This window comes from Maylandia zebra, linkage group LG5 (genome assembly GCF_041146795.1).
Source record: "Maylandia zebra isolate NMK-2024a linkage group LG5, Mzebra_GT3a, whole genome shotgun sequence".
Lineage (NCBI taxonomy): Eukaryota > Metazoa > Chordata > Actinopteri > Cichliformes > Cichlidae > Maylandia > Maylandia zebra.
Window position 1 is genome coordinate 38,564,078 of NC_135171.1, and position 25,085 is coordinate 38,589,162.

The window sequence follows — 25,085 nt, forward strand, 5'->3', positions numbered from 1 at the left end:
AGGAGCAATGGTTTCTGAAAATAACTGTGGGTCCACATTTACAAGTTTTTCAGATATTTTGCATGTAGGCTGTAGTTTTATTTATCTGTTGTAAGGACAGTACTGTATTTTATGAAATGCTGTAGTGATGTTACTTTCTGGGCTAATACTGGACAAAAAGCTGATGTTATGATTGTCTGCATAGTAAAGTATATGATGAAAAGCCTCTCTTTAACGGTATCGTATCACTCCATTTATTTCCAGACTACATGAATGCTTCAGTTAGTGCTGCTAGATCAGTTCAGAGTGTGGTGGTGTCATGCATGCATCAATGTGTGTCGGTAGAAGTATTCATATCTGCGTCTAATTGAAGAAGTGTCAGTGATGGAGTTCACACAGAGGTGGGTGGCTGCAGGACTGGCCTGGGGATGGGCTCCACCCTCTCTCTCCTGTTTACACGGGCACATGTGCTGCCGTATTGACAGCCCCCTCACGAATCCTAATAATACAAGCCCTCCCACAGGCGAGCCATTTTCTCCTCCCCGCGCGGTTCATAGCCAGTGTGTGCGTGTGATGGGGAAATCTTCACCGCCACCCTGGCCAACTCCTCCCGCCTCCTTGCCGTTTCCCGACCCACCGGGCGCCACCAGGGAGTGGCCAGTGGCCACGGAGGCAAGACTTAAATACCCATGCGGCCTTCCTCCTTTCCCACCTCCGTTTTCAAACAAATACACGAGCCTTAATGTCTCAGATGGACAACACAGGCTCAAGTATCTGACCGAATAAAGGCGATCGCCCATATTCCGAGAACTGTTTACTCATGGCGTCTTTTAAGCGGAAAAAGATAACCAAACGTCAATCATACTCAGGGGTACAACCTACAGTGCTTGGTTCCGCCCAGTCTTCTGCCTCTAGCCCAATTACATTGTCCGACTGATACTCGTTGGCAGAAACGCCCTTCTCCATTGGAGAAAAGAAGCGATTGCTCAAAAGAGGCTCTTAAAAGGGTGTGCTTCTTTTATTCATGGGAACAGTGCGATAGTGCAGCGAACAGGGGGTGAGTTTAATTTTTAATATGGCAAAACGCCCATTGTTGAATATATGGTTACCTATTTCGACTGGGAGATTTTTCCACTCGTATTCTTGTATTTTTGATATTAGATAAATACTTTCTACCGAAGAATATTGTACTAAGAACTAAAAGGGATAATAATTAGGTCATAGATGTTTGAATTAAACGTAACTGGAATTGGACTTGAGCTGTATAGGGGAGCTACTTTCATTTAATGACTTCCTCGTCAATACTTTCTCCGATAAGCCTGTTAAAAATCTATACCGCGTGTTCTCCCCGACGTGGGTAGGCTGCCGCGTTCATAAATCGAACGCACCCACTGTTCTCCTTCAAAGAAGGGGGGGCGTCAAGTTAGTGTGAAGTTGTGAAAAGTTGTCAAGCAGAAAAAAGAGCAGCGAAACTCCTCCCGTCTTCAAATTATGAGCAGTAAGTGAACTTTTTAAACTCACTGGCATGTTGTGGACGAACCGATAACTGAACAGTAAGGAGTAGAGTGGAAGTACGTTGTTTTCAATGTGTTCCGTGTCGTAAATGTGGCGTGTGCCGATAACGAAATGCCGAGTTGTTTTTTTAAAAAAGTGACCAACTAAGGTTACAAACCCGCTAATTTTTAAAATACACGGCTAACAACAATTAACCAACTGGTCACTTGTAACTTTACTTTTGGACTTAAATTAATAGGTAAGCAGATAGTGTCACTTAACTCCGTGCAACTGATGTGAGCTCACAGCTAGTTGTACTTACAGCGGTGGCTGAAAACATTTCGTTCACTTCAGCTCACACTTTACTTGTGAGTTCACGTTAGCTTAGCATGTAGCTGGCCCTGTGAGCACTTAGATTTTCTTGCACTTCTTGTCTGAATCGCCCCACAGCGGCCCCGAAAAACACCCTTTTTATTGTGTGTTCGTGGCCTGTGCTGTTCCGTGTGTTCCGTCCTTTTTATTACACGCAGTAGTAAGTTTCGATGTGTGATGTTTTTTTTTTCTTGTGAAGTGCTTTAAGGAGATGTACTCTTACAAAAACTCTTCTTCCGCAGATCAGCAGCAGGGTGAAATGGCCGCTGTGGAGAGCGGTGGAGGCTTCAGTCAAAAGCGAAACACAAATTCACAAGTAGGTTACGGGACACATCCACTGGAGATACTGCCAGACTGAACTCATGTGCACTTCCCATCTGTTTGATCGCTTCTATGGCTCGTTTGTGTCGGGGTCTGTGAGGGTTGTTGATTTTCTCCCCAGAGCACATGTTACCGGGGTGGGGAATGGGCAGGTAAAAGTCGCCCACACGGGGTGTTCCCGTTAAACCCCGGCACTTCGTGTGTATTTCGCTCGGCCCATTTGGCTGGCCTTGGAGGGGGTGGCTAGCGGAGTGAGTCAGTTTATAGGGCAAACTAAAAGTGTGGGAGGGAGATGGGTGGGTTTGGGGGGAGGGGAAGCCAAGCCCGCCGCAACTCCACAAAAATGTGGTCCCTCCCATACCCCCTGCCCACACCCCCTCACTTTGATGCCCACTCCCCTGGAAAGGGCAAGAAAGTGGGTTAATTTTATTAATGAAGTTCTTGTTAGTAGTGGAGTGTGTATTTCTGACATCCAGAAAAGAGGTCCCTCTTCTTCTTTTTAATTAATCTACCACATCACTTGCATTTTTTTAAATCAGAAAATTAATTTGGAAAATAATTTTAATAGACATTTTAAACCATTTAATCTTGTATCGTAAATGCTCTGAATCATGTGCAACGAAGGAAAAAATAAACTCTAAAAATTCACTCTGTAATTTGTAATTTTCTGATTCAAAGTGAGTTGGACAAAGTGGGACAATATTTACATTTTACTGTGTTACTGGGCTTTCCAAACCAGGCTACACTTCCTCTTGTTTAGGGGATGCCACAGCGAAATATCCACCACCATCTCAGCCCATCTCTAACATCCTCATCCTCTACCAACCCTCTGTATGTCCTCCTTCACTAAATCTCTGTGGTCTTCCTCTTTTCCTCCTGCCTGGCAGCTCAGTCTTCAGCATCCTTTTCCAATATATCAATTTTTCCTCATCTGTGCATGTCCACCATCTTGGGCTCGCCTCTGTAACATTCTCTCTCACTCCACCTGACTTTTCCCCCAATATTATTTCTAAACCCATCCCTACTGGTCACGCCCAATGAAACTTGAAAGCAGCGTGCATACTAGAAGTGATTCACAGTGTCCGGATGACTAGAAACCACAGAAAGTGGATGATATTCCACGGGTTCAGGTGACTATGAGCGAAATAACCGCAAGCAATAGGAAGTGGGTGGGACCTGAGGTAACCCACGGACAAGACTACAAGTGAAAGTGAAGAATGCAACTGATTGGCACATGACCTGATGGTAAATGCGTTAGAGAGTTACCTAGGCAACAGAAGCGTGGAATGTCCACAAGTGACCAGCCGTCCGCTTTAAAGCAGCGACAAGCGATTGACTTCCAGTGTGTATGCAGCTCTGCCACGTCCAGTCCCATCTTCTGCCTTTGAGTTAGCGGCACCATCTTCACTCTTGCTGTCACAAACCACCCCAGACACTCATCTCCACCTGCTCCCCTGCCTGCACTCTCTTCTTCACCTAAACTTTATTATGTATTCTTTCAATCACATGCAAGTATCCAGCTTTACTTGAACATCCTGATATTTTGGCAGCTGTTACTTTTTTTTTTTTTTTGTAACTCTACATTGCATTTCTTATATTTCTACTTTCTAAGTACTCCTTCATTTATTCTTTTTCCAGGACTCACAGCAGCCGTCACCACTCGCCTTGTTGGCAGCCACATGCAGTCGCATTGACACCCCAGGAGAGAACGATTCCCCTGCCGACCAGCACCAACAGAATCAGCAGCAACAACTGGACCTAAACCAGGCTGTTTTTACCTCCAGTGCCAACAGCTGGCAGGTAAACCCTCTCAGTGTTCAAGCATCCTCAGGCTCCAACACAGTCACCACAGATTCCTCAGGAGTGATGTCAGGAGGAGACCTCAACAAGAACAGGCAGGTGCTGTCGCCAGCTGTAAGCTCTCAGGGTCAGCAGCAGCAACAACAGCCCTTTGTAGTTGCTCAGGCGCCGTCAATGCAGGGTCAGCAGGTCCTTACCACTATATCAGGTATGATGCCTAACATCCAGTACCAGGTCATTCCACAGTTTCAGACAGTGGATGGCCAGACGCTGCATTTTACACATGCTCAGCAGGAGTCTGCTGTGCCTGCCGCAGCAGGACCAGGCCAGCAGTTTCAGATAGTGTCTTCTCCCAATGGCCAACAGATCATAACTGCGAGTAACAGAGCCGGTGCAGCAGGAAACATCATAACCATGCCCAGTCTCATTCAGGGAGCCATACCCATACAAAACATAAGTTTAGGCAATGGTTTGTTACAAAACCAGCCCCAGTTCTTGGCAAATATGCCTGTGTCTCTAAATGGAAACATCACTTTGTTACCCGTCACTGCTGGTGCTGCAGGGGGGGATACCAATGGTGGAGGAGAAGCAGTGGGAAACCAGCTCATGCAGCAGCAGCAACAACAGCCAGTGTCTTCCAACAGCGAGTCCGGCTACATGACCAGTGCTTCCACTGTCACTACACAGACGACCTCTTCTTATGGAGTTACCCAAAAGCAGAACAGCAATGGAGCTGTGACAGGGACTTTTCAGCAAAACATGGCCTCTTCTCTGGGTATCCCAATACAGCCAGACAACAGAGACAGGGTGCAGCCACAGCAAATCCTCATCCAGCCTCAGCAGGTTATCCAAGGTGGAGCGCAACTCCAAACCATCCAGGCCGGTACTGTTGCAGCCACAGGCGGTCAAGTGTTTACTCCAACACTCAGCCAGGAAGGGCTTCAAAATCTTCAAATCATGCCAAACACAGGGGCTATCCTGCTGCGCACCGTCGCCCCCAACGGCCAAGTGACCTGGCAGACCATTCAGATCCAGAATCCGACGGGAGCGCAGATCACACTGGCACCCGTGCAGTCCCTTCCCCAGCTCGGCCAGGCTCAGGGAACAGCTACAGCTGGAGGAGTACCCGTCAACACCGTGCAGATCCCAGGGATCCAGACCATAAATCTTAACAGCCTCGGGGGGTCCGGGCTGCAGATGCACCAGCTGCCCATCACCATCGCCAGCACAGCAGGTCAGCCAGTGGCCTGATTTTCATTAACTGTTAATATTCAGCGTTAAAATGCATGCATAATATTTTCATCTATTATAACATGCAGGTTACTATATCAGCAGTTGGTGTGTTTAAGACCTGTTGATCTGACTTTCATTTGTATTAGATGCTTTTCTTTGGACCATTTAGTTTTCATAAATAATTTTAGATTCTATCTAAACACAAACAACTTTTTGTGTTTGTTAGAATTTCCGTTTAATTGGTAGTTAAAGAACTTGGTGTACATGGTAATTGTAAAGTATGTGACTTGCAGTTGGGTTTAGTAAACAATGGTTACCCTGGAAGATTAGATTTACTTTCTGTTTTTCTTTCCCTCTTTATCTTGTATCTTTGGATTGATTCCTTCACCTCTTACCTACGTAGTGAATTATACTGGTTGAACCAGTCTGGCTTGTTCAGTGCTTTTCTGACCTCGTTAGGCCACTTCACATGTTTGTGTTCCTGTTAAAGCTTTTGTTTCCCCTCTGACCCTACGTACCTCCACGTGCTGGTCCCATTACATGCAATTGTGGGTCAGCCACGACTTCTCTGTTATAGCAAGGGTGTAACTGCACCCCTCCCTTCTTTTTTCTTTTTACCCTTTTTTTTTTTCCAAGTTTGGCCACTGGCAGCTCCTCCCAGTATGTCTGCATGTTTGTTGGGCTAGATGTTATCAAATTCCCCTGTTTGTAAAGAATCGCTGAGTCTGTTAACAGTGTTGTGAAATCGTATGCCTCCCAGCAGTTACATTTGCAGCAGGCTTTGTTTAGACTTGTTTTAGTTAATGGCTCATTTTTCTACATTTTACTCTGTCATTAAAGTTACTTAAGCATAATGGATAAAGACCAGATGACTAAAGTTGTCATTGTTACTGAAAATGTAGCTTATTTAGAAAAAAAGTTGTACTAACATTGGATTAGTACTGTTTGTTTTGGTTTTATGCCAATAAGGAGCTATGAGAAGAAAGCGCATAGCTCTTCAACCCTATGGTTTTTGGATCAGAAATTATAGAGCTGTATTTTAGATCTCTAACATGTAAAAATTTAACTGGTTTAAGCTTTTAGAGCAGCAGCTGTTTAATGAAGCACTAGATAAACTTTGTATGTTATGTCAGACTTTAGCATTTTTCTTTTCCGTTGCTACAGGAGAGCAGCCGTTACAGACGGGTGGAGAAAGTTTGGATGAAAATACAGCTATGGATGAAGAGGATATAAGCCCACCACCTCAAGGGCGACGTAACCGTAGAGAAGCATGTACCTGCCCCTTCTGCAAGGATGGAGAAGGACGGTATGTTACAGAGCCCTGTTATGGCAGTCTTCCTGTCTAAATGTTATTTTCCTTTTTACATGTATTTATTCAACAATCAGTCGTTGTTGTTAGCTATAAAACTGAACTACACAAAAAAGTTGAAGCAAACTTGTTTTTTCACAATCTTTTAAACAGAGACCTATTTGAATATCACTTGTTTTTAATTTCTCTCACGCTCATGATTTGTGGTTATTGCATCAAGCAGTGATCCGACTAAAAAGAAGCAGCACATATGTCACATCACTGGCTGCGGGAAGATCTACGGCAAGACATCCCACCTCAGAGCCCACCTTCGCTGGCACACGGGAGAGCGTCCCTTTGTCTGTAACTGGTCTTACTGCGGCAAACGATTTACCCGTTCAGATGAGCTTCAGCGCCATAAGAGGACACACACAGGTATAAGTGATGACTTAGTTTTATTGTATAAGTTTAACTGGCGTATTTTAGTTTCAGGCCCTGTTATTGTGCGGAGTCACTTGTTATGGCTTGCAGGGATGACTGAGTTGAACTGAGCCAACATTGTTTTATTATTAACAGCCCTCTTTTCCCAAATGTGTCTGCTGTGGGGAAAGTTCACTTTTATTCTTTAATGCGAAAACAGTGAAGATCAGAGGAATTCAGTGCAGCCTTTAACTATTCTAGACATTGACTGAAAATGCACGTGAGTGCAGATATCCAACATTGATGCTAGAATACGGCAGGTGTAACAGTCGTGCCCCAAGGTGGCCTATCTCACAAAATGTGCTACAAGTTGGAAAATGTCCCAGAGTTCACTGTGTGAAAACCGAATAAGCCAATGTGTGATAGGTGTTTGCCACATTAAATGGGGTGTAATTTTACAGTGTACGCCAGCACCAGCATGCTTGATTGAATAGGTCAGTGTTTACCAGCATCAGTACAGGAGCACAGAGATTCCCAGAACACAGATAGTAACAGGTAGAAAAAGTTGAGATGTTTCTGGTTTAAACTTCTTTTTATTAAGAAGTGTAAATGGTTGCTCACACAGACTGACTCCAATGGGTCAACTATTACCATATCTCAAATGGATCATTGACTGTGCAGCAAAAAGTCTGATATTATCACATGCATTTATTTATTTTTGTTTACCTTTCTTCAGGTGAGAAAAAGTTTGCGTGCACAGAATGTCCCAAACGCTTCATGCGCAGCGACCACCTCTCAAAGCACGTCAAGACCCATATGAACAAGAAACCGCCAACTGTTACCAGCAGCAACGCCGCCACCACAGTCTCACCTGACGCTGCTTCGCCTGCAGCAGGAACAGAAGCCGGCACCGGAGCGGTTTCAGCAAATGACCAGCACACCATCGTTACCATGGAAACCTTATCTGCAGAGAGCTTGGCTCGATTAGCCAGCAGTGGTATTAACATGATGCAGGTGGACTTTCACCAAATAAATGGCAATAGTTTCTAAATTGGTGGAGTAAAGTGGCCTTGGTGGATATTGTATTTGGACATTTGGGGCTTTAAAAAGGGCACCTTACTGCAGATGCAGAAGCTTTTAGAGGCTTCAGGCAGGAGAGGTGGTGACAGATGCAATGCAACAGACACTATAAATTTTGAGGACTGAGGGAGAAATATGTTTCCATCTCATATTTGAGACCTTGGGCATTGAAGGCTCAGTTGGATTAAAATGTTAGACTAGAAAAATCACCATTTGATTTCCTTAAAATGGGAATGGCATTACACTAACATTTATCACACGTAAAGAACGGTCTTACTTGATAGTGGGATTGCAATTAAACACATAAGTCACCACACTTCATGTTGAATTTGTAGCTTATATTACGCTCTCTTTAATCTTATCTCTTCTTTAGCAAAGGGATAAATTCAGCCAGCCCCCCCATTGTTTGTTTTTGTTTTTTGTTTTTTGTTTCTGAAGCTCTGTGCTTTGCCATTTTGCCATCCCTCCTCTCATAGATGCTTCCTTTCCCATCAGACTGGGCTCCTGTCTCACACATGCACCTCAGGCTAACTGACCACACATAAGATGAAAACAATCTTTAGCAGAACATATTCAGTTCTCAGATTGCAGTGCTGGGAGAACTGGATGTGTTCATAAACAGCAATCTGATTGCCACGGGAATAATATTTAAATGATAGGAGGTGGACCAGGACATGTACACATGACATCAGAGCCAGAAGCACTAATCAGTGCAGTGTAAGGATGTAGCTATCAGAGCACTGAGAGTAGCCCCAGCACACTTAAGCCATCATGCTTTGATATCTGTCATTAAAAAGCATTTTTTATGTAAATATGTATTTGGTTGTGTAAATGCTGCAGAAATTCTTAGTATAAGCAGGATTATCTTTCATGATTGCCTTTCAGATTTCTAAACCTTTCATGCACAATCAAGTTTAATATTGTTACTCCTACATTTATAAATGTATATGTAGATTAAATGTGTAAACCTCAGCCTTTCTGTCATAGAATAATGGATTCCATACAGTCCAGATCTTCCAGTACTTTTTCTTCCTGTGGTACTCTTCTTCCTCAACACTTTTTCTTGCATTCAGTTCAGTTTCTTTCTTTGGGTTAACTATTGTTTCATCATATCTGCTCAGAGTGATGGATTTTATAATAATTTCCAGACAGCGTAAATATGTAAGCTCAAAACCAAAGGTTCATACTCATTTTATAAACAAAACTTAAAAAAAAAAAAAGTCTTTGGTCCATAAACTTTCTAATAATTTTTCTATTATAATGCACATGCTAAAGTTGTAACTGGAAAAAGTCCAGCTTGAGGCAAACCTTGAATTATTTTCCCTTTGTCCAAATAAGATGAAAAATGTACCAAGTCTTGTCATGAACAGTTGTGCTTCCCTTAACTATTGAAATGTTTTGTTTCTGCTTTGAGAAACAACATTTAAAAATTCTTTGCAACTCGAGATTAAGTCAATTGGGCAACAAGTGCTCTTATTTTTTGGCTCATTTTAAACAAGGGATTTTATATTGTTTGTATACAACTACTGCAAATGCCAACAGCTGGATTAAAATAATAAATATACTTTGTCTCATTTCTTTGTATCAGTCCAACACACGCACATACATGCAGTTTGTTGAAAACATTTCAAATTATGACTTAAATTTCACTTGGACATAAAGAATTACTGGACAAAAATTAATTTACAGAGAAAGTAAAACATTGAACGACAATTAAACCTTTGACTCCCTCTAGTGTTGGAATCACATGTCTACACATTGTCCGCACACATCACATTGTCCGCCTCGGGCTTGAGTTTGTTGCAGACTGCAAAGAGAAGTTATTATCTTGGATTAGATGGTGAAATCCTGTCTTTGATGGGACTTAAGCCCATCATTAAATCCCTTCACTGAACGATATGTGCTACTTGTCTTCAGAAAGCACTGCCATCCTTGCATGTGTTATTTCCAATAAAAACAGGAGATAATTCAAATCCCTATTAGCATTGCAGGGAAACAGTTTATACATTGCATAAAAAAGCTGGATATCTGTATTGATATGGCCTGGGTGATGTATTAGGAATGAAAGTTTGCCACATTATTATTTGATTAAAAAAAAAAAAATCAAGCTACAGAGGGCTCAATATAAAGGCACCCCCCCCAAAAAAATTTCATTTTGCCCACATTTCATTCCAGCAATTCAAAATAGTAATCAGTAGTTTGTAAGGACCCCACATGTTTGTATGCGTGCCTGTCATTGGCCAGAAGATTTGCTGGCTTGATTGATGCATTCATCCTGGAGGAGCTACCTGAGCAACCTCTGTACGGTCCAGGTTGCCTCATGCTACCAGTAGTGACACAGACCCAAGCTAAAAGCAAAACTGGTGAAAAAACAGCCAGAAAAGATGAGGGGAAAATGTCAGCGGCCTCCACTTGTGAAACCATTCCTGTATTGGGGGTTGTGTCTATGTTGCACAACTGGTGACCTGTTATAAATCTCATGAACACCCAAGCAGCTGAAACTGATCTACAACCCTCTGTGCTATACCAGATCCATATCCCGGAGCTTTAACTGACTCAATTACATACTGTGATTAAAAATTAAAGGAACGTTTTCTTCTTTTACTACATAATCAAGCTACTAATTTACATTTATGGGTTGTGTTAAATGTTAAAGTTCCTAAGTTTGGCTTATCTTATTATTGTGTAAATACACTGCTCAAAATAAATAAATAAATAAATAAATAAATAAAGGGAACACAAAAATAATACATCCTAGATCTGAATGAATGAAATATTTATATGAAATACTTTGTCCTTTACATAGTTGAATCTGCGGCCAGCAAAATTAAAAGGGTTTTTTTGTTGTTATTGTTGGTTTTTTGGGGGGGTTTTTAATGATCGATGGAAATCAAATTTAGCAACCCATGGAGGTCTGGATTTGGAGTCAAAATAAAAACAGAAAAAACACAATACAGGCTGATCCAACTTTGATATAAAGTCCATAAAACAAGTCAAAATGAGGCTCAGTCATGTGTGTGGCCTCCACGTGCCTGTATGACCTCCCTACAATGCCTGAGCATGCTCCAGATGAGGTGGCGGATGGTCTCCTGAGGGATCTCCTCCCAGACCTGGACTAAAGCATCCACCAACTCATGGCCAGTCTGGTGTAACGTGATGTTGGTGGATGGAGCGAGACATGATGTCCCAGATGTGCTCAATTGGATTCAGGTCCGGGGAACAGGCGGGCCAGTCCATACCATCAATGCTTTCGTCTCTCAAGAACTGCTGACACACTCCAGCCACATGAGGTCTCGCATTGTCTTGCAGGCCCAACTGCACCAGCATATGGTCTCATAGGGGGTCTGAGGATCTCATCTTGGTACCTAATGGCAGTCAGGCTACCTCTAGCAAGCACATGGAGGGCTGTGCGGTCCCCCAAAGAAATTCCACCCCACACAATTACTGACGCACTGCCAAACCAGTTATGCTGGAAGATGTTGCAGGCAGCAGAATATTCTCCATGCTGCCTCCAGACACCGTGGAGAACTGTCACATGTGCTCAATGTGTACCTGCTGTCATCTGTGAAGAGCACAGAGCGCCAGTGGCGAAGTTGCTATTCTTGGTGTTCTCTGGCAAATGCTAAACGTCCTGTACATTGCTGGGCTGTAAGCACAACCCCCACCTGTGGACGTTGTGCCCTCATGGAGTCTGTTTCTGACCGTTTGAGCAGACTTTTTGCCACAGCTCATTGATGTGCCATCCTGGATGAGCTGCACTACCTGAGTCAGTTGTGTGGGTTGTAGATTCCGTCTTATGCTGCCACTAGAGTGAAATCACCGCCAACATTCAAAAGTCACCAAAACATCAGTCAGAAAACATAGGTACTGAGAAGTGGTCTGTGGTCACCACCTGCAGAACCACTCATTTATCGGTGATTTCACCTGTTGTCTGTTCCATTTGCACCAGCATGTGAAACTGATTTTCAATCAGTGTTGCTTCCTAAGTGGAAGGTTTGATTTCACAGAAGTGTGATTGACTTGGAGTTACATTGTGTTGTTTAAGTGTTCCCTTTATTATTATTTTTTGAGCAGTGTTTTTATGCCTTTAAGAGCTGGACTTCCATGCCACCATTAAAGAAGTCACACATGCTCCGCTATATTTAGCAGACATAGATATTTTCAAAATGTAACGCTGAATAAGAGAAACCTAACCTGAAACGGACAGAGTGTGTGCAAGCAAAGAAACAGCAGAGTGAGCGCTGCAGGGACGTCGCTAGTTTATGTGTCGTCCTCAAAACAATGTGCCTACACTTCCCATCGACCCCTTCGGTAGGACGAGCGTAACCAACCGTCTCTCAAACAGCCTTTTCGACCGTACCAGCTGTGTGTGCGCTGCTTCTTCGTCTGGTCTTACACCTGGAAACATGCTGCTATTCGCTCTGAGACAGCTCACACGGGTAACTGTGTCGTTAAATATATTTCTACGCTGTTTTGCCCCCGGTGTTGTTTTCGGTTGGGTTACTAAGCTCGTATTTCTGCGTGGTTGGCTGTTTGCTAACGACAGAGTTTACTCTTTACCAATTCACAGGCTTGGTGGGGTTATGTTTCTTACTGCAGCTCAAGTGTGCAGTTTATATTTAGCGAATGCAACAAACCGCTAGCTGTTTGCTTTCTGTCCTTTATGCATTTCATTTCAAACTCGAGGCTTGTTTGCTCGCCACCGGGAAGCTAGCTGCCAGTGGTTAAGTTCGGTGAACGCAACTGGGTCCACGTGATGATGCAACAGCGACTGCTCAGTTTCATCATGTTGACAAACTGCAACAAACTACAGGGATTTAAAGTGTATGGTTTTTAATAAGGGGGCACATGAACCATATTTAAAGATATGATATTCAGTGAGAGCGTGTGCGGCAGGGATGTGTTTTCATGCTTAGAGTTGTTGATGCGTGGACATACATGTGTGTTTTTGTGTCATCCGCACAGCTTGATAGATGATCAGAAGGGAAGAATGCATGCAGTGGTGTTGAACCGTGTATCGTCTGCCTTTGAAATGGAATAAGAGTTTAAATAATATATGCAATAAATATAAAAACAAATTAGGTTTTGATCATGAAAAAAGATGCTGAATAATTAATTTTAAAGGCGCACTTTGTTTAATTTATTTTGTAGTATTATATTCATATCAACAAGCTTTGAAAATAACCCAGTATATTCAAAGCTAGTTCAGTATGCTTGGAAAGTCATAAATATAAACCCTGGTGACCTACTTTTGTAAGGTGTTGTTTTGGCCTACTTGAAGAAGTTGAGGGGCACACTGTAGGTTTGGTAACTTTGTCTGTTAGTGTTACACCACTTTATCCAAAAGGGAAAAAGCTGTAGGTATTTTTAGCTGGTTAATGAGTGGCTTTCATGCTGACAGGGGCTTTAATAAAGTCGAGTCCTGATCCCGATAACAGTTTGCAGATAATGCAAGCACAGGTTAACGGATGATAATATTCAACACTTGAAGAAGCTGGTTTTGGTCCAAATAATGTTCAAAGTGCTAAATGGGCCTCATAGGTTTTGGTGAGAGCACCAAGAAAGCACTAACACCAAATGTTCTACACGGGGGTAATTATGTAACACACACGTGGGTGTTTTGTCCACCTTGAAAAGTAAAAGTCATTGTTTCAGTCACACCAGCAGCTGTTTGACTCTTTATCCTCATCAGTATTTACTGCTGTCATAAATACTTTACAAAAATGTTATCACAAGCTTGGTATTTAAAATAAGAAAAGAGGATACAAACTAAACATGCTAAACTGTAACATAATCAGGATAAAAAAGATCAGATAAAAAAAAAAAAACATATACAAATGTAAATTAATAAGGAGACAGGATCCAGATATTTGGTGTAGATTAAAAAAGAAGCTAAATGGTTTAAAAATATCATTATAAATTCACCAAAAGTTTAGTGCTGAGTAACATTTTATAAATGATTAATTATTTTATCAAGAGTCCCAGATTTTTAATGAACAGGAAAAAAGATTTTTCCAAGCTTAGTACGGACTTCCAGTGAATTACATTGATATGAACAAGTTTGGGATGCCCCAGATACAGGCGTGGTTTAAAACGTCCTAATAATGTGTTGACAATAACATACAGCTATCTATATCATCTGTTGTTATTTTATCTGGTTGGGCTGTTTGTTTGTTTTTCCTCCCCCGTAAAAGATGCAGTGATGAGCGCTATAAAAATCAGCAGTAATAAACCTGACTGCAGAATAGTAAACTGTATCCAAGGGCTTAAGAGTGGAGGCAGAGGCATGCTTATAAATCACACTACCATAATCCAACATGGGGAAAATAAGCTTTTCATGTAGATTTTGGCTCCTTTTATGAACAAGAAATCAGGTTTTTGTCTTAATTTCTTAAAGATTGTCTTTGTAACGTTCCAGTGCAAATTTATCATATATTCAAATTAAAATCGGGTCATTGAACAGTGAGGACAGTGTACTAGACTTCCACATTCCCAAAGTTGATTGGGTATGCTGAAAAACTGAATCACATACTGAACGCATAACAAAGCTGACTCAACATTTTCCCGAACTTTCATGTAGTTTCTCAGAAAGTTTGAGTCTAAATCTCATGTTTTCAGAGCTGGTTTTAAAAGTCGCTGCTGTTGGTGTTTTTGACGTTTTTCATGAAACTGAGTGGTTCACATGCACTCACGCTGTTCTTGTTGAATTTAATTATTTTGGTGTGCATCTTGATTAAAGTTTTAATGGACTCACAGGACAGGGTTTGTCTTGTGGTCAGGGCATGTGATTTCAAATTGAAAAATATTTCTGTGTGTACTTTTTTTCCTACACTTGACTTTTTCAGAGGATAGCGTTGAGATTTGTCCACGACGACGACGTCTTTCTGTCAGGGAAATAAATTTTGTGATTTAAGCATTTTAAAGTTTTTCCGAGGATTTAAATCCTAAAATTAATCTGCTCTTTGCTTCATAAAATATAACAGGACATTGGAGTAAAGGAACATCTTGGAAGGTTCTTAGTATCACTCCATTTGTGATTCTGAATGAGAGTGGCTTTCTGATGTGAAGTGTGACGCTTATTTTGAGCGACGAAAATTAATAAAATATAATTTTATTATAATATTTCAAGATCACAATAACCTTCCAATTTTGAACTTAAAAAAACAAAAAAACTAACACTAATCAAATACAGGGGTTGCTGACCACTGGTCTAGCCAGTACCAGTAGCTTGAGCTGGGGAATCTAAAACTCAAATGACTGAGAGCTACATAAAGCTCCCCACTCTTCTGATTGACACATTTATACAACTAGATGGCTCTATATAAGTAAAAACATTCAACAAATCCTTTTTATCCTAAAACAAACTTATGGTAAAAGAAACCCCTCCTCTTGGTTTAACCTGATGATCTCAGACATGACATCATAAGCACTTTAAAAATCAGGAAATGCTCGATGGGCCATTCCCCACACCTGACATACATGAAGACTGAAAACAAAAATGCAACGCAAGTAATCACAAATGACTTAATTCTGCAACATCTCACATGATGAAGCATGGTCAGTCCAGATTAGATAAGCAGGAAGTGCTGAATCTGTTCTCTGTATGCCTCCTTCTGGTACACTGAGGCTGTAAAAGTCGGTCCCAGTTTATAGAACTGCTGATAGAGGCATAATTGAACAACCATGCTGATTATTGATATCACGAAAACACGCCAGCTTCTAATTATACCAGGCTGCATTAGAGTGTAAGGGAAGCGCAGTAGTTGAAAGGAGGCAAATGTCTCCTAATTTGTACAGGACAAATTAGAATCACACTTTAAATATATGAAATGATCAAATAAAGACTAGAGAATTGATGTTCTTTGTAATAGGACAGCTAGCAGCAGCATGGTGACCAAAAACTGACAAATGTCCATGAAAATTCAGCAACTTTAGGAGATGACAGGGACTTTAACTGCACCATGATCTGTGGCTACCAAGTCAAACTAATTTGATTTCTCAACTTTGAGATGATAAGCTTTCAGCAGGCTACAAAGAGAACGACATGATTAGGTGGGAAATATACAATAGTTGTACCTGGAAATCCAATACAACCATCTGTTAGCTGCAGGATGATGGACACACACACGCACACTCTCACACTCTGGCAACTCATGACCCAGTTTGGTGCAATGACACAGTTTTAGAAAACATTTCTACTGTAACTGCGATATCTGTGTAAAGCTGACAAACTCTAAATCAAACCTTTTCCTTTCTGTATTTTCTTTCCTCATATTCCCAACTCGTCTTCCACCCACAGCCGCTGTGCCAGCGAGTCCCTGTTTGTCTCAGTGCACGTGCCCACCAGTCTCACGCTGCCACCCGTGCAGCGGATGAAGATCGTCCTTGGACGGGTCAGGAGAGCCTGGCTCAGGATGACCCCGAGATGTGGAATCTGCTGCAGAAGGAGAAGGACAGGCAGTGCCGTGGTTTGGAGCTCATTGCATCTGAGGTACTAGATCTTAGAAATGTAAATTGAAGTGCTTTTGTATAAGCCTTTTTTTTTTTTTTTTTCTTTTAGTGTATATTTAGTTAACAAATTATAGTGGGGATTAGGTCTGGGCCATATCATGCCATTCACGATAATACCGGTATAACGTTGGGCAACAATAAGAAAAGGAAATATCGCGATAGAATATGGGTAAAACGTGCATGCGCAGTGCCTTTGTTTTCATACGCACATGGTGGAAAAAGCATGGCGGCGACGGAGAATGAGAAGGGCGAAAGCGGATCATTGAATGAAACGGATGAAGCACAATTGGTTTGTAAAAATGCTGCAACTTCAGTGGTGTGGAACTGGTTTGGTGTTTGTCCGTCAGATACACACCAAAGCACAATTTTTGGTAGAGCATGCAAGTGGGCCGCCGTTATTACCGAACTGATTTTATGTGGTACACGGCACTCAAAAATCTGTCAAAAATGTTTTAGTACGACTTTGCTAAGCTACGAAGCCGCACCGCTTGATTGTCGGAGCACTGCGGCTACCGTAGTCAGGAGCCTCGTGGAGTGATACGTACTGTGCTTCAACATAATATTACCGTATGTGTATAACCTTTTGTGGATATTATACATGGTTATGCTGAGGATATGTCATCCAATTTCCACTGGAAATTACTTTTGGCTAAACTGTCAGCAAGGAATTTGCATTTGCACTGTTAAATTTTTATATAACTTTAATGCACATAAAAAAACCATCTGCTTGTTTAAGTGAAAATACATTGATGGGGTTTTTTGCACTAATAAACTTGTGGAGTTGTAAAGTATTTTGTCTAGTGTCAATTATATCGTCAGTTATATCGTTATTGTAAATTTTCAAAAATATATCGTGATAAATATTTTTGGCCATATTGCCCTGCCCTAGTGGGGATGGAATAGGCTGCACAATAAGTGGATTAACATGAATATAAACATATATTGAAAGTCAGAATAAGTCGGCACACACCTTTTATGTTAATGCAGAAATGGTTTTGTTAGGAATAAATTCATATCCAGCTTCCTGTTAATTCATTATTCACTCACTGAGGAACTGCCCACAGTAAGCTGGAAGTCATTCAAACTTGACTTCTTTAATAGTAAAAACACTTACAAGAAATTCTGCTTGTTGTGAGCGAGACTAGCTCAGTTATCAGAAAGATTTGGGCAGCTCTTTGTTTTCATTCCAAGGCTGGAAAACAAAACATTTTACTATTCAGAAGAGCAGACGAGGTTTTATCTTCTGCTGTTCCTTCTCTCTCCTCCTGTTCCTTCTTCGCCACAGTTCAGTGGAGTATGTCAGCCCCCTCTCAACACAAAGCCTGACCACTGTAGTGTGAGATAAAGCTGATATCTTCATTCTGCCTCCTCCCCAGCTCACTCTGCAAGTCACATCACAGTACAGCTCAGACAGACATTCCTCCGATGAGAAGACGTACAGTTTTCCACATGTGTACACACAATATATGCACAGCAGTTGGCGTGACAGACGGATGCAGTAGAAAGCTGTTAGCTTCCAGGTGAAGCATTTGAATAACAACACACCACGACCACCACCCCACTCAGAGAGGCAGAATTCAGACTTTATTTATCTGTGTTCATTTTATGTCAGATCCTGTTACTGACCAGTGTGACGATATACAAGAGAGACATGTTACACAGCCAGGGCTGCAACTACTGTGGCGAAGAAGAAACGGAAGATAAAACCTTGTCTGTTCTTTTGAATAGTAACATTTTTCATTTCACACCAAGCACAGTTTATTTGAATCGGCCCTGCTTTTATCTTTTGTTCTACCAGTGACAAGGGAGGTGCTGTTCATATCATCCACTGACAACAGTTTTATCAAGTTTCTGTGCAGAGTAGATTACTTTATCAGCATTTTTGTTTAAATTGGAGCTCACATTGTGCCTGCAGTAGCCACACATACATTTTTTTTATTTTAGACAACCAAATCTGTCATATTTAGGGCTGTTTTGGACCTCTGAATTTGGTAAAGCTTTCACTATTTCAGTTAGGCCTGAAAAAGATGGAATCCAATTAAGTCTGAGCGCAGCAACTTGTTCTGTTTGGTGCTGTTTGTTTTGGCTGTACAGTGGGGCACAAGGACACAGTGTTAACTTGTCAAGTGAGTACATGTAGGAGGAGATGTATGAAAGTCTGTGTGAGAATGTCAGAACTGGATGAGCATGTTTGCAGGTAAATCTGGGTCTTGTAGTTTTAATAACGCACGTTGACCCATGAATAGAAACTCCCAGGAAAACAAACCAAAATAATCTGAGCTATACTTCCATGGGAGGTGAAGAAAAAATGGATGATTTGATTAAAAAAACTAAACAAAAACCTTTTTCTGCAGATATTAATATAATAATATCCACCCATCCATTTTCTTCCTCTTGTTCAGTTCAGACTTGTGGAGAGGCGGAGCCAATCTGAGCTACCGTAGGATGTGAGAGACAGCCTGGACAGAGCTCTGCCAGTCTGTCGTAGGGCTAACACAGAGAGACAGTATTACACTGATTGCTTTTCATCAGGGAAAAATTTCCCACCATCACTTCGCAGACTTTAATTTGCTGTCGTTGTCCCATCTGTCCACTCGTGCCATTAATCTGAGTGTTCGCTTGTGTGTGTTTTCATTGCAGAATTTCTGCAGCCGCGCTGCTCTGGAAGCTCTCGGCTCCTGTCTTAACAACAAATACTCTGAAGGCTACCCAGGAAAAAGGTAGGTTTTTATTCAGCTACACCTCTGTTTATTAACATGATTGATATTATTTTCAGTTAATGAATTTTCTGTTATTTCCTTCAGATAAGTAATGACTGCAAATGATAGTGCAGAATTAGTGCTGTACTTAAAGGCTTTGTATATACCGATCAGTCTACGCTATGGAGGAAATATTTTACCATAATGTATACCTGTCATAGTGTTTATTTTTTCCCCCCAATATGTTCTACCTGCTAAATCTCAAGCAACAGACAAATAGACAGCAAGTAGCTGGAGATTGTTGTCGGGTGTATAAGCAGTTTTCATCGGGAGCTGACTGTAACAAAAACACATAAGACTGAACGCTGGATTTACGTCAGATTTGAATGATATTTATTTGCTGTGTTTGCTGGGAATGCACATAAACAACAGTTCGCCACATTGGCCTAAAAGGAACTATTGTGCGTTGTGGCCAAACAATTAATCACTGTAGGTTTAAATTCTAACAAAAAGCTGAAATTAGCAGGTTATTCACAGTAGTTCATGTTTCCATCTCCACCCTCAGGTATTATGGTGGAGCAGAAGTGGTTGACCAAATTGAGCTGCTCTGTCAGAAGCGAGCTCTGGAGGCCTTTGACCTGGATCCAGCTCAGTGGGGCGTCAACGTCCAACCGTACTCTGGCTCTCCTGCCAACTTTGCCAGTTACACCGCTGTACTCAATCCCCACGATCGTATCATGGGCCTGGACCTGCCTGATGGTGGACAGTTAGTATTCACTGTTGCTGTATTTTTGCTGTACCCCCCCCCCCCCCCCCCCCCCTTTTTTTTTTTTAAATTCATAAATCTGATTTTTCTGTTTTATTCTTTATGTATATATTGTTTGTTTGTTTGTTTGTTTTACTCCAGTCTGACTCACGGCTACATGTCTGATGTGAAAAGAATCTCTGCAACCTCAATCTACTTTGAGTCAATGCCTTACAAGCTAAATGTAAGTAGAAAAGCTTTCTACTGATATCTACTGACACCTGTTTATACCAGTGTCGAATGATTAGCTGGGATATACTGATGTATTTTTTTTATGTCTTATCAATGTCAGTGTGAGAAGTCTTCCAAAAGTCAATAAGCCAGCAAATACTAAGAAAGTCCAGTTTTCAGTATGTTACAGTAAGATGTTTATAACGGGTTCAGTGCTGTCCTTGCAAACTGTATTTTCTGAAACGTAATCATTGACCGGCCAAGGCCATTTCCTCTATCTGCCTTCTTTACTGCAGACTGCAACAGGACTTATAGACTACGACCAGATGGAGATGACGGCCAAGCTGTTCCGGCCCAAGCTCATCATCGCTGGCACCAGTGCCTATGCCCGGCTCATTGACTATGCCTGCATCAAGAAGGTGCACGGAGAACTCTCTGCATTCTCAGTTCACCCCGTGTTCACCCCGTCTTTTTCTGTTCTGTTGTGTGCTTCACTTTTCTTCTTCTTGTTATCCTGTATCAAAAGGATGGATCAGCTTTGTGTTTGTATTTAAAACTTAATCAGCTTTTTTGAGGTGACAGCTTGGTCCTCTGTCACCTTAAAATAGAGGACAAATGTATAAGAAGGGCCAAAAACCATCTGAATCTAATGCAGATGGAAAAGAGAATGTATTTTCACCTCACCTTTTAGGGCTAATTAAACGCTTTTGTAAACCACAGAACAATGGAACTTTCCTGCCACATGTGTATACATGTTGGTCTTAATTTTATAACTGTTCCCTCATCCTGCCTCTTTTTCTTCCAGCTGTGCACCAACATCAATGCCTACCTGCTTGCTGACATGGCTCATATTAGTGGCCTGGTGGCAGCCAAAGCCATCCCCTCGCCCTTTGAACATGCTGACCTGGTCACCTCCACCACGCACAAGTCCCTCCGTGGAGCAAGGTAAGGTCAAACTGTAAGAGACACGGGTGGGAACAAAAATCAAATTGCTGAGTAAAAATTGTAAAATTGCTTCATCAGTAAAAGATTCTGTTCTGTCCAGGGCTGGTCTCATCTTCTATCGGAAGGGTGTTCGCTCAGTTGACAAAAAGGGAAAGGAAATCATGTACGACCTCGAGGACAGGATCAACTTTTCTGTCTTCCCCTCCCTGCAGGGTGGACCTCATAACCATGCCATTGCTGGTGTAGCAGTGGCACTCAGACAGGTCTGCACAACACACAAATACCGAACTGCAAACTTGGATCTGTTGGTGTTTTGTTTTCAAGACTTAAAGCTTGAGGAGCTTAAGAACATGTTGCATAAACTTCAGTCAGTAAAGGGAATAGTGCAGGGGTAGACAACTCAGGCCTCGAGGGCCGGTGTCCTGCAGGTTTTAGATGTGTCCTTGATCCAACACAGCTGATTCAAATGGCCAAATTTCCTCCTCAACATGTCCTGAAGTTCTCCAGAGGCCTGGTAATGAATTAATCATATCATTCAGGTGTGTTGACTCAGGGTGAGATCTAAAACCTGCAGGACATCGGCCATCGAGACCTGGAGTTGTCTACCCCTGGAGTAGGGTATTACAGAGCCAAATGTAAAGGCTAACTTACTGTACACTTTTGGTTCTGTGTGTCCAGGCACAGTCTCCCCTGTTTAAGGAGTATATTGACCAGGTGCTAAAGAATGCCAAGGCTATGGCTGCAGCTCTTCTCAGCAAAGGCTACACTCTGGTATCAGGTAATCTAGCATGCACTTCTTTACTCAGCACGGAGCATTTAACACTGAAAATTCATCTAAAATGTCCTGTAACAAAATGTAAATTACACAAGAAAAAAAGCACAAATCCAAAAATGATATTTGTTTGTTTTGATGTATAGCCTTCAGTTTATATACTCTGCAGTGTGTACATACACCTTTCTTTAATCCCTTAGTAAATATTTTTAGCCAAATAACTGGTAAGAGTGGAAGATCGTACCAGTAAAACACATTCCTAGCGTATTTTTTCCCTTAATCTCGTGTAATGTACGGGTGACTTATTTTCCTCCTATTTATTGAAAACTGGCTGTTCCAGGTGGGACCGACAACCACCTGGTCCTCGTGGACCTGCGACCTAAGGGTATTGATGGTGCTCGAGCTGAGAGGGTGCTCGAGCTTGCGTCAATCACCGCCAATAAGAATACCTGCCCCGGAGACAAGAGCGCCCTGACGCCTGGTGGCCTCAGACTTGGTGAGAAACAGCTTCACATCACACTATGTTTGCTGGACACACACCAGGAGGTGGTCATACTTATTAAGGATTAGAAACCACGTGCTTCCCTGTATATTCATTTAAAATCTTAATTTAAATCTCCCCCATCTCAAGTCAAGTGGCTTTATCGTCATTCCAACCATGTGCAGTGGTACAGTACACAGTGAAACGAGACAACGTTCCTCCAAGGCCATGGTGCTGCATATGACATATAACAGACAATCAACACAGGACTACATAAAGTGCAATGTGCAAAGACAGTGCAACACCAGACAGAATAGAACGATACAGACACAACAGTGCAATGAAATTTCTGGATCTGATGTGGTGATCGGTTGTAGTTTTGACACATCTCAAGCCTGTATAGGTTATTTACTGACCTTTTAAGAAGCTCCCACTCTATGCTATTTTTTTTAAAGACTATAAAGCAAAATTAGGGGGAAAACACAAGAACAGGAATTAAAAGATCTAAACTGGAAAAGAACAATGGGAAGTGTATTTCAAGCTTAAGTGATGTGTTCTTCTCTGTCAGGTGCTCCAGCCCTGACCTCGAGACAGTTCAAAGAAGCTGACTTTGTGCAAGTTGTCGAGTTCATGGATGAGGGTTTCAAGATTGCCTTGGATGTCAAGAAAAAGACAGGTGAGCCTGCTGTGAGGAGGGGGGCAGATTAATCTGTAGCTCAGTGGATGCCTAAAACATGTTGAAATTCTTTTTACCAAAGCACAGTTTGAAACTGTTCATTATTAACTGTAATAGCATTAGTGAATTTATAAAGTCAAATATAGTGCACGGTCTTTAAAATTGCTGCATGAGAGAAGACAAAATGTCCAGTGGTAGTGAAACAGAGGAAGCTAAGAATAAACATCTGAGCATTTCTCTTTTCTGTTGTTGTTTGCAGGAAAGCTCCAGGACTTCAAGAACTTCCTTCTTCAGGACCCAGAAACGGTGGCTCGCATCGCAGATCTGCGCCACCGTGTTGAAGCTTTTGCCAGGCCCTTTCCCATGCCAGGGTTCTCCGACCATTAGCCCACTGTGGACTCACGGGTCTATCACAGCCAGATGGCAGAGAGCCGGCAGGGCAGAAGTGTGGATGGAGTGAAATGTGGCTGGAGCCTGTGAACTGAAATGGCTTGAGTTCGCTTTTCCAATCATAAATGGGAAATAATTTTTTATACTGCTTTGCAGTCACGAGTCATCTGTTTGGGGAAAAACATAGCTTCCATGTTGAGTTAAATAAACAATCAAATGTGACAGATTTTCTAGAGCAGAACAACATATTTTCTATTGTGTGTGAAGATTTTCTTCTTCACATGATTTCTTAACAAAAGTGTGTGGAAGAAAAATTTAGCAACAGTCAGTGTCACAGTCTGACTTGGTAAGTGCATGATTAGCTACTGTAATAAGGAGCACGGAGTCTTACTTCATTTGAGTCTTAACTAACGTCACTAATGTAATGTGAACGGGTGTGCTGGAAAAGAGGGGATCAAAAATTACACCAAGATCTTAATATATTTTAATATACTATATCTTAAATATGCAACACTACAAACTGCTTTTATAATAGGTTTGAGATGCACGTTGTCGTCTTTTGGCACTGCTTTTCTTCCAGCATATCATAGACGCAGGTTAAAATTTCTATATTTTATTATGTCAGAATAATTCTAAATAACCAAATGGAATCGTAAATAGCATTCCGTATTAAGTCATACCTTTGGTCTGTTTACAAAGAGAAATCTTTTCTACGTGTTATTTAAAAAGTATTAATTGTCATGTCATTTCAATCCATTTTCCTTTATTTTATTACAAGAAGGATTTTGTACTGCTGATATGTGGTTGTTGTTTTTTTCCACTGTGGCTTTTGTGTGATGTAAAGTGAGAAACTGAAAATCAAGCTGCTTCAGACTACTTTGTTGCACATTTGGTTTAAAGACTGTTCTCAGTACAGTGAGAAGAAACGAGTTGTCTCGTTCAACAATTAAGAACTGGATGTTAGAAATTACGTGGTACTTTTTCTTTGAACAAATGCAAATAAATGATCCATGTCACAATTCAGCCAAAATACATTTTACTGCAGTGTTCCCAAATCTCTGATCTTTGCTGTACACAAAGGTTTGAACCAACCTTTTACACATTTTACTAATTTTATTAGTGTCATTCTAATAAAGTCCAGTAATGAAAATGGGGTCAGTGTTGTCATTAATATTTACATATTTGTTCTTTTCTTAGAGCCATAATGATTAAAATAGAAAAACGTAGAGTGAAAAGACTTTTTCATGTCTTTGTAAATCAGTTGTGCTGACATCGTACAGAATTTCCTTACTCGCTGCTTGCAGTGTTTTCATTTGTAGCACTAAAATATCTCTCCCTCTGCAGCCCACCTGTTTTCTCAGTGCAGGAGAATGCACAGCTAGCAGACTGGAGGGGGCGTAGCTGTAAGTATGTGTGTCGATAGATGTGTCTCACAAAGTAAACAAGTCATGCATGTGAGAAAATGAATAAAAGAAAAAGTTTTGGGGGGCGGTTCTTCCTCTGAAGATTGGAGTTCAGTCAAAAATAGGAGCACGAGAAGATTAACTGCCTAAACACTGAAAGAATTGCAGTTTTTGGCTTTGTCTTAGCTCATTTCTGCTGTGTTGGCTGTCTGACAGAATTTGGGGGACTTTGTACCGAGTCACTA

General features: G+C 41.5%; 2 protein-coding genes across 6 annotated transcripts; both read left to right on the forward strand.

Moving 5' to 3' along the window:
* Positions 1-1,017: 1,017 nt before the first annotated feature.
* sp1 (sp1 transcription factor) lies at positions 1,018-9,551 on the forward strand. Of its 5 annotated transcripts, none has more exons than XM_076884319.1 (6): positions 1,018-1,036; positions 2,088-2,161; positions 3,805-5,200; positions 6,364-6,505; positions 6,732-6,922; positions 7,644-9,551. In XM_076884319.1, the coding sequence occupies exons 2-6, from the start codon at positions 2,105-2,107 to the stop codon at positions 7,955-7,957; spliced, it is 2,100 nt and encodes a 699-aa protein (XP_076740434.1). In that variant the 5' UTR covers positions 1,018-1,036; positions 2,088-2,104; the 3' UTR covers positions 7,958-9,551. The 5 variants fall into 5 exon arrangements, with proteins under 5 accessions (XP_076740434.1, XP_004547765.3, XP_076740432.1 ...); XM_004547708.5 differs by lacking the exon at positions 1,018-1,036 and adding an exon at positions 1,324-1,477; XM_076884317.1 differs by lacking the exon at positions 1,018-1,036 and adding an exon at positions 1,462-1,550.
* A 2,621-nt stretch (positions 9,552-12,172) lies between these two features.
* Positions 12,173-24,587, forward strand: LOC101478662 (serine hydroxymethyltransferase, mitochondrial). Its single transcript, XM_004547713.6, has 12 exons — positions 12,173-12,426; positions 16,287-16,478; positions 19,139-19,218; positions 19,763-19,963; positions 20,105-20,186; positions 20,470-20,592; positions 20,979-21,118; positions 21,219-21,381; positions 21,797-21,896; positions 22,231-22,386; positions 22,940-23,047; positions 23,307-24,587. The coding sequence occupies exons 1-12, from the start codon at positions 12,250-12,252 to the stop codon at positions 23,432-23,434; spliced, it is 1,650 nt and encodes a 549-aa protein (XP_004547770.3). The 5' UTR covers positions 12,173-12,249; the 3' UTR covers positions 23,435-24,587.
* Positions 24,588-25,085: the final 498 nt, after the last annotated feature.

Excerpts from the sequence above, each read along its gene's own strand:
- sp1 (XM_004547708.5), top strand. Across the intron at positions 5,201-6,363 it reads CACCATCGCCAGCACAGCAG|GAGAGCAGCCGTTACAGACG; the intron begins GTCAGCCAGTGG and ends CCGTTGCTACAG. Across the intron at positions 6,506-6,731 it reads TGCAAGGATGGAGAAGGACG|TGATCCGACTAAAAAGAAGC; the intron begins GTATGTTACAGA and ends TGCATCAAGCAG.
- LOC101478662 (XM_004547713.6), top strand. The coding sequence starts at position 12,250 with ATGTGTCGTCCTCAAAACAATGTGCCTACACTTCCCATCGACCCCTTC. Across the intron at positions 20,187-20,469 it reads CAATGCCTTACAAGCTAAAT|ACTGCAACAGGACTTATAGA; the intron begins GTAAGTAGAAAA and ends TCTTTACTGCAG. Across the intron at positions 23,048-23,306 it reads GGATGTCAAGAAAAAGACAG|GAAAGCTCCAGGACTTCAAG; the intron begins GTGAGCCTGCTG and ends TGTTGTTTGCAG.